General features: G+C 45.5%; 2 protein-coding genes across 2 annotated transcripts in view; both read right to left on the bottom strand.

The window, feature by feature from the left end:
* The window catches only part of CSUI_005522 (fha domain-containing protein), a gene marked incomplete at its 3' end in the record, with an annotated part of 4,363 nt that extends 286 nt beyond the window's left edge, over positions 1-4,077 (bottom strand). Inside the window, exons 1-4 of the mRNA XM_068065697.1 lie at positions 2,920-4,077; positions 2,045-2,374; positions 1,297-1,376; positions 195-649 (exon numbers count right to left, since the gene is read on the bottom strand). Coding sequence (XP_067922333.1) covers positions 195-649; positions 1,297-1,376; positions 2,045-2,374; positions 2,920-3,863 — 1,809 coding nt within the window. The remainder of the gene's footprint in view (positions 1-194; positions 650-1,296; positions 1,377-2,044; positions 2,375-2,919) is intronic.
* A 47-nt stretch (positions 4,078-4,124) lies between these two features.
* On the bottom strand, positions 4,125-8,254 carry CSUI_005521 (uncharacterized protein; the record flags this gene model as incomplete). Its single annotated transcript, XM_068065696.1, has 1 exon — positions 4,125-8,254. A coding segment is annotated over exon 1 (3,795 nt), but the record flags the coding sequence as incomplete, so codon positions are not given.
* Positions 8,255-8,279: the final 25 nt, after the last annotated feature.

Below are 8,279 nucleotides of genomic sequence, written 5' to 3'. Positions count from 1 at the left end.
ATACATATATACATCTACATATATGCATATGCATGCCTACATATTCATGTACACATCTTCACCCACACATACATACACATTCATATAAACATACCCGGTCATTCGCGCCTATAGATACAAGGCTATTCATACATACACGCCTGTACCTGTCCGTCTTTGTGTGGAAGTGTATGCATGCATGCATGTGTCCTTACTTGGAGATAGCGTTTTGTTTCAAGTATCGATCGAATGCAAACGACCTTTAAGCAGGCAAGTCTTTCCCCTGATACTCCTCCTCCTCCTCCCACTGTGAGCCTTCCGCTTCTCTCTTTGGCTCTTTCTGTCTCTAGGAACACATCACTTCTCTTCAGCTCCTCTACGTCTTCTTCACGGCCGCTTGACTGTATTGAGGAAGAAAGTTTTCTCTTCTTGGACTGCTTCTTTACATCTAATCTTAGTTGATCTCTCCCTCTAGGTGAAGAGCAAGACGACGAAGAAGAAGAAAAAGAAAAGTGTCTTAACTCCCCACTTCGGCTTCTCCGGGAAGATGTCTTTTTACAAAGAAGAGATGATGAAGAAGAAGGAAGGACAGGATGAAGGAATCGAATCTTGAAACGGAAAGGAGAAGAAGGCTGCTCTCGCTTCTCTCCTATCTGCAAGCTTCCCGCACCTATACGGTTACAGAAAGAATAGAGAATAGAGAAGCATACGTATGGGTAGATACAATCTTCGATACAGATGTACGTACCTAGATACAACTTTCATAAAGAAAGAGACAGAGAGAAGAAGACAGAGACATCTCTCTCTATACATAGGTAGATACATACACACGTGAGTAAGACAAGATATAGAGGTGAATGAGAAAGATAAGCACGTAGAGTGCGTATCCAGGGAAGCTGAAAGAAAGAGAGTAAGAAGAGAGAAAGAGAGGCAAAAGAAAGAGAGACATAGAAGTGCTCTGTCTACACGAGTGTGCATCTAAGACTTTCACCTCCAGTCCGGTGTACGTACACCTACAGCAGCTATCGTTACGTGTCTTAGGAGACATGAAGAATGAATAGAAGCATGCTACTTCTGTCTCTTCCGCACCTCGTGTTGTCTTCAATCTACTCGCTCTCCGTCTGAATCGATCCTTAGAGACAGAGGAGAACAAGCACTAGCTACCTCCTTCCAATGTCTACAATAGAGTTCTCTAAGCTAGCTACCTGTCCTAAGATGAAAGCTCTCCCATGTGAAGAAAGAAAGAGTGAGAAAGAAAGAAAGAAAGAGTGAGAAAGAAAGAAAGGGTGAGAAAGAGATTTAGTCTTTGTTACTTACCTCCTAGAGTGAAGATGTCTCCATGACGGAGCCGTGCCGTTTTCACTCGGACATCGTTGATAGAAATACCATTCATCGATCTACACGGAAAAAGAAAAAGAAAGTATCGCGAGAAGAAGAGAAGAAGAAGATCTCTTGAAAAGGTACAAGCTTTCTTTTCCGTAGAGATACTAGCCATCTATGAGTATGTAGGCTCAATCCATGCAGTCAGACTAGAGAAAGCAGAGATGGAAGGGGGGGTCGAAGCAAATGTATACGCACATCAGCACAAGTATGTACACCTTTTCAACCTGTCTCTCTATCTATCTTTCTCTTTCTATTAATATATATATATATATATCTTGATATGTATCTATGTATAGACACGGCCTGCCAGACACGTGAGGTAGACAGGTGAGTACGCAAGACCTCAACACTTGATGCAATATCGTTGCATATACATATATATATATATACGTATAGATTGATAGATTAAAGATAGATATAGATAGATAGATAGACATAGTCTACAACTCGGATTGATTCATATATCATCTCCACGGACGCCTTCTACGAGTATATAGAGAGATATATACATACAGGTTCACGCCAGCATAGACAGACATCCTATATATATATATATATAGTAGCTGTGGCCCTATTAGTCTCCCCTTGGTGTAAAAAGAAATGAAGATAGAAGAAGAGTGTAGGTGTGTATGCATGCTGCTTAGTTATGAGAGTGGGTAGATGGATGACACCCCCTACGCACCCTTCATCTATTATCTCTAGGTAATAGCCTTCCCAATTAGCAGATGCCTTCTCTGCCTTCTTCTTCTCTTCTTCTTCTTCTTTCTGCTCTTCTTTCTTGTGCTCCGAGTCTTCCTTCTCTCTTTCTTCTTCTTCTCCTCCTTCTCTCGGAGTTCCCACGCCAAGAGATGAAGAGGGGACAGAGATTCCTGAAGAAGACCCTACTTCTTCCTTCTTTTTCTTCTTCTCTTGCTCTTCTTCACTTCCAGGGAGAGAAGAAGATGGGAGAAGAGAGGAGACAGGGATGACTCGGATAACGGCATGTCGCCTGCTGATCATCTTGGCGAACTTCCTAGAGAAAGAAGAAGAAGACCACACAAGAAGAAGGAAGAGAAGATGAGGAAGAAACAACGAGGAAAGAAGAAAATACGTAGACAGAATGCAATTCATTCTTTTAGCTAGGAAACAGTAGATATCCGCAGACATCTAGACTGGTAGATATACAAGAATCCAAATCTATAGAGATGTATATACCCTGACTTTATTGAAGTGCGTGAGAAATGAAGAAAAAAGTCTTCTGCTTGCATGCAACGGTATTTCTTGCAATCTCTACCTCCCTCTCTTTATAGAGACACACACATACACTGCGCTGGACCTGATCTACAGCTAACCATCTCATACAGATATAGATATAGATATCTATATATATCTATATCTATCTATCTATATGTATATATATATCTATATCTATATATCTATATATATATCTGTATTCTGTGCAAGAGCATGTAGGGCCATGTGTGTAGGTATAGAGTTGTATCTGTCCCCTCTGTTTCTTCCCCTTCTCCGAAGAAAGACAGAAAGAGTGAGAAAGAAGGAAAGAGAGAGACTTCTTACCCTTTAGCATCTGCTCGTAGGTGGGATTTTCCTAGGTCTCTTCCTATAACGCATTCTTGGTGTCTTCTTATCAACACTTTCTTGTCTGTAATTCTTTCAGATTCATCTATCTCAGATATGTGGATCACCTCCGCCAGTGCTTCTTCTTCTTCCTCTTCTTTTCCTGTTGTCTCTTTCTCTTGTTTCTCATTCTCCTTCTCTGTCTGTTGTTCTCCCTCTTCCTTCTTTTCTTCTTCATCTTCTTTTTCTTTCGCAGTAGTAGACGGGACAGAGGAACCTTCTTTCTCTTCTAGAGAGGAAGAAGAATCCCGAAGCAGATGCGGAAGAGCAGACGAGGAAGAAGATTTCTTAGGAATATAATAAGCAATGTCTGATCCTATTCCTCTTTCTTCATCTTCTACTTCTTCTTCTCCCCCCTCTTCTTCGTCTTCACTCCTGTTGTTCTTCTTCCTTCCCTGTCTTCCTTCACTAGACCAGCTTTCTTCAGATCTATTCTCTTCTTCTTCTACTGATAGAATACTTCGAGTTCCTCTGTGGCTACTACGGCTAGATGCACACGAGCCACTCCAATGGCTCCTTCCCCCGCCTTGAGAAAGATCTCTCCCTCCTCTTCTTCTCAGTTCATTGGTATCTAGAGAAGGAAGGATACGAAGACCTCCTGGCGAAAAGAACCCTCCGTAATTTCTCCCTCCTCCCCCGCTTCCACATGGAGGTGCAGACAAACTAGACACCACGGAGCTAGCTGGCGAGATACCAGACATCACCCCCCCCCTAGTAGACATAGGACAGAGAACACGACCTCCTCCTCCAGCTGTTGAACAGCCATGATGAGCTACACTAGGAGATAAAGGCGGCGGAGGATGTATACGATGATAACGTGAAGAAGAAGAAGAAAAAGATGTCTGTATATGATTACCTAGGAGATTGCTAGGAGTGCTTGTCATCCCTGTGGCTGTATGAGAGATGGTGCTTGTACTAATGGTTAACGTCGTTCCTCCTCCTTCTTCTATCTCTCCTCCCTCCGCCGTTCTTCCCAGACCCCCCCCCTCCTCGTCGTCTCCTATCTCTTCTCTCGTGCTTATTCTTCTCTCTTTTTCTTGTTCTCCTTCGCACCCCTTCGACGAGATCACACTCCCAGACGGATGTTGTTCTTCTTCTCCCCCCTCGCCACGCCCTCCCCCCCCATGTGCTAACTGAGAGATAGAAGACTGCAGAGATATGGATGGAGGGGTTATACCATCCCCCTTACTAGCTCTTCCTTCTCTACTCACGAAGCTATGCTCGTGATTTCTGCGAGTGACAAGAGTAGAGCCCGTAGAAACCCCCTCGTCGCCTTCTTGTTCTCCTCCTTCTCTCTCTCCCACGGGGCTCTTCGTCGCGAGGATGGCTTGAGAGGGTCGCAGATCAAGAAAAGAAGTTGTTGAAGTGGAAGCGCTGCTTCGAAGAAGATGAGCGAGGCTATCTGTCCCTGTTGAGTGTATGCTCCCTCTTCCTGCTGCTGCCTTGATCATACCCCGCGAAGCCCCCCCCGAGAAATCTCTGAGTTGCTGCTGAGATAGAAAGGGGGAAAGAGGAGAAGCTTGGGTCAAGTGGGGGGAAGATGAAAAGGAAGCCTCCTCTCCTCTCCCGCTACTAGTAGTGGAAGACAGAGGATGATGACGGAGTAAATGAGGTGATCTTGCTTGACTTGAAGAAGAGAAAGGAACGGATGACGGGGAAGAGGGAAGAAGAAGAAGACCAGGTGTACATACACCTGGGGGATAACTACTACGACTACTGCTCCCAGGACTAGTATGCGTCATCACCATTGATTGAGTTGGAGTCAGGGAAGTTGTCATCTTCATCATCTTCTTCTTCTTTTCAAAACCCAGAGGAGAAGAGACATCTCCTCCTACTTGTCCTGCGTTGTTCTCATCCTTTTTTGTGCCAGCAGTGAGAAGATGAAGAAGATCTCCTGAAGGTTTACAACGGCTTCGACCTCCGGTTGCCCCTTTCATACCGGAGACAACGAACGCGGAGCTTCTCCATTTCTCTGGTGTCGAGGTGTCTCTCTTGCCGTCACCGCAACTTCTTCTTTCTCTTCTTTTCAGGGGAGAAATTGCCTTTGTCGAAGTCTTCATCTTTCCTTCTTCTTCGTACTCGCTATCTCCCGAATCACTAGGACTACTACTACTGATATGACTTGAAGAAAGAGCAGAAGAAGAAGAGGATTCTTCACCTTCTTCCTCTTCCTCGTCCTCCTCCTCCTCAGCCCCACTCTGCGCTCCTCGTCGCTCTCCTTCTATCTTCGGACTTTTGGTAAAGTGAAGGTGGTGCTCGTTATCTGACGTCTTTGAAGACGAAGAAGGAGAGAAAGAAGAACCTAGAGAAACCCGTCGGTTCTGACTCGTCCTCCCCCTATGGCTCTTCCTCTCTCTTCTTTGTGTTTTACTTCCCCCAGGTGTACATACAGCTCTTCCTCGAGACCTGCCAGAACTTTGTGTCTTGTTCTTCTTCCTCTCCTCTCCTTCTCCTCTTCTTGCTCTTGAACCCCTTCCTCCTCGACCTCTTCTACTCTCTCCTTCTCCTTCTATTGAAGACGTTACAGAGCTTCTTCTGCTTCCTCGCCGAGGCGTCCCCCTCGCCCGAGAGGAATAAGGAGTCGTCACTTCACAGCTCACTTGCCTACTTGAACTAGAAGAAGAAGAATCTTCACTGAAGGTTTCTTTGGAGATCTTAACCACCGAGCAATCTCCATCGGACGAGAAACGTTCATCTTTCTCATTTCTCTCTCCTTCTTCTGTCGCTTCTCTTCTTCTTCTTCTCCCTGCACTTATAGGAGTGGTAAGAAAGGTGCTGGCTGTTCGTCCTCTTCTAGGGGTCTTTCGCTGTCTACCTTTCCCCTCAGCTTTTCCAGTCCCGTGGCTAGCCATGGATGTCTTATGATAATGGCTAGCTCTCATGTCTACACATCGAGCGACCCGAAGACACTCAACTCTCTCCAAGTCTACAACATCGTCGGATTGAGAAGAGTCAGAGCAACTTCTCACTTCTTCCTCTTCTGCCTCCTCACTTCTTTCTTCCTTATCTTCTTCCTCTACATCCAGACCCTTTCTTCTCCTCGTAGTAGTCGATCGAGAAAAAGGAGTTCGCCCCTTGCTCTTCACCTCCTCCTTACCGCCGTGTCTACCTCGAGACACAGGTGTCTTCTTCTTCAGTGAATCTTCTTCTTCCCTTGCCTGCCGCCTTCTTACAAGCGGCGAACTCCCCTCGCCACGTCGCGGAGAGACATGAGATACCGGAAGAGAAGAGGAAGAAGAAGAAGAAGCAAGACGTCTAGAACGTCTGCACTGCAGTGTAGCTTGTTCTTCTTCACGTGCTAGCCCTCGACTTTCTTCTTCTTCGTCATGAGAGGAAAGAGTCGTCACTGTGTTTTCCTCTCTAGCCCCAAGCTTTCTTCTTTTCTTCTTCTCCTCATCTCCCTCACTCCCGGAGGTGATATGACAATCGATCTCTTTCTGTTCTTCATCGTGACTTCCTAAAGAGATTCTCCTTGAACTGTATGTACACCCTGTTGTTTCGACAAGCTTCCTACTATCAGACAGTGTGTTCTTGCATGCTGCATTTCTTCCCTTTCTCTCGTTGACCTTCCCCTTTCTCGTTGAAGTCTCAGTATACTCCTCTTCATCTGAACACCCCAGGTGTACATACACCTCTTCTCCCTCCGACGACACTGTCTCCGGCGATACTTTGCTAGAATCTGTTCTCCTCAAGAGATCAGGATCTTCTCTTTCTCCTTCTTCATCTTCTTCTTTCTCTTTCCTTTTCTCCTTATCGACTAACCTTTCTCCACTTTCACCGGAAGAAAGAGAATCTCCCGACATAAGCGGAAGAGAGAGCACCCCCCCGCTTTCTTCTGTTGTCTTACTTGAGGTGTGAGGACTTATCACACGAGAGATAGAAGAAGAAGAAGATGCTAATGCCGCTCCTTCTCCTCCTCTACTCGGGTTATCGACACATGTCGTCGATACTGAGACCTCACCCGAAGACACCAAAGATCTTCCGGGCTGTTCCTCTCCTTCTCTTCCCTCCTCGTGTTTCGAGGAGACTCCCCCTATCATCCATGAAGAAGGAAGGAGATGTTCTCCGCTAGGATTGGTCGCAGTACAGCAAGCCCCTTCTTCATCGTGTGTATATACACCGGTACGCCCCGCGATTACACTGCTTGTACTCCCGTCTCTTGTCGACAACCTTGTATTACATGATAAGAAACTTCTCGGTTCACTTATACTTCTCTCTCTTTCTTCTTGTTCTTCTTCTTCTCCCTCGTCGTCTTCTTCTTCTCCTTCTTCATTCTTTTCCTTTTCTTCTTCTTCCTCCTGGCTTCTTTTTCTCTTCTTCTTTTTCTTCTTTAGCTCTTTCAGACTATACTCGAGAACGTCAGAAGAGTGATAAGGAGACGAGGTGGGAAGCTGAAGAGGATCTTTCGCCGAGGCAGGGAGAGAAGATACCGAAGAACATGAAGATGAAGAAAGAGGGGGAAGTCTATCTCTATTATCTTCTTCTTTTTCTGCTAAATGTTCATCTTCTTCCTCTCCTTGGTGGAGCTGTTGCAGTCCCTGGACCGTCTCTTGAAGATGAGAGAAAGGAGAAGACATTTCCTTCATAGGCGAGGACAGACTAAAGTTCGACACACGATCTACGCTTCGCTCGATATCGACATGCCTAGGAGAAGAAGAAGAAAGACTACGGGGATCTCCATGGAGAGAAGAAGAGAAGATATGCGGGTGTGTAGTGCCACCTCCATCTCCCCCTTCTCTTCTTTCTTCTTCTTCTTCTTGTTCTTCTTCTTCTTGTTGTTTCCGATTTCTGAAGCGAGAAGAAGAAGGAAGAGGGGTCGTGACGTTTTTCTCTGTCTCCTCTTCCTCTTCTTTCTTCTGGTCTGAGGGATGAAGAGAAGGAGAAGAAAAAGTGGAGAAGGAGCCAATGAAATCTTCCTCTCTCTCCACACTCCTCTCCATCTTCTCTCCTTAGCTTCCTACGGACGATTCTTCTTTAGCATCTACCGATCTCTCTCCCCTACTAGTGAGGAAGAAGAAAAGAAGAGAGAGAAAGCATTGTACCTCTACACATCTTCTTCACGTCTCAAAGAAATCTCTTCTTTTTTCCGAGCGTCACTCCAAAGAGACAGACGCAGACACGCATCTTCTTCTCTCTCTCTCCTCCCCTCCTTCGCGTCCTTTCATTCAATTGAGAGGTTGACTGTTCTTCCGCTCTCTCAAATTGTCCCTCTTTACCTGCTTAACTTTCTCTTTAAACCCAGACACGAAGAGAAAGAAGAGCTCGTCCCTGTGACTCCTCTCTCTTTTACTACTTCTCAG

The sequence above is a fragment of the Cystoisospora suis genome (assembly GCF_002600585.1).
Source record: "Cystoisospora suis strain Wien I chromosome Unknown contig_2672, whole genome shotgun sequence".
Classification (NCBI taxonomy): Eukaryota; Apicomplexa; class Conoidasida; order Eucoccidiorida; family Sarcocystidae; genus Cystoisospora; species Cystoisospora suis.
This window is presented reverse-complemented; position numbering and strand designations above follow the sequence as displayed.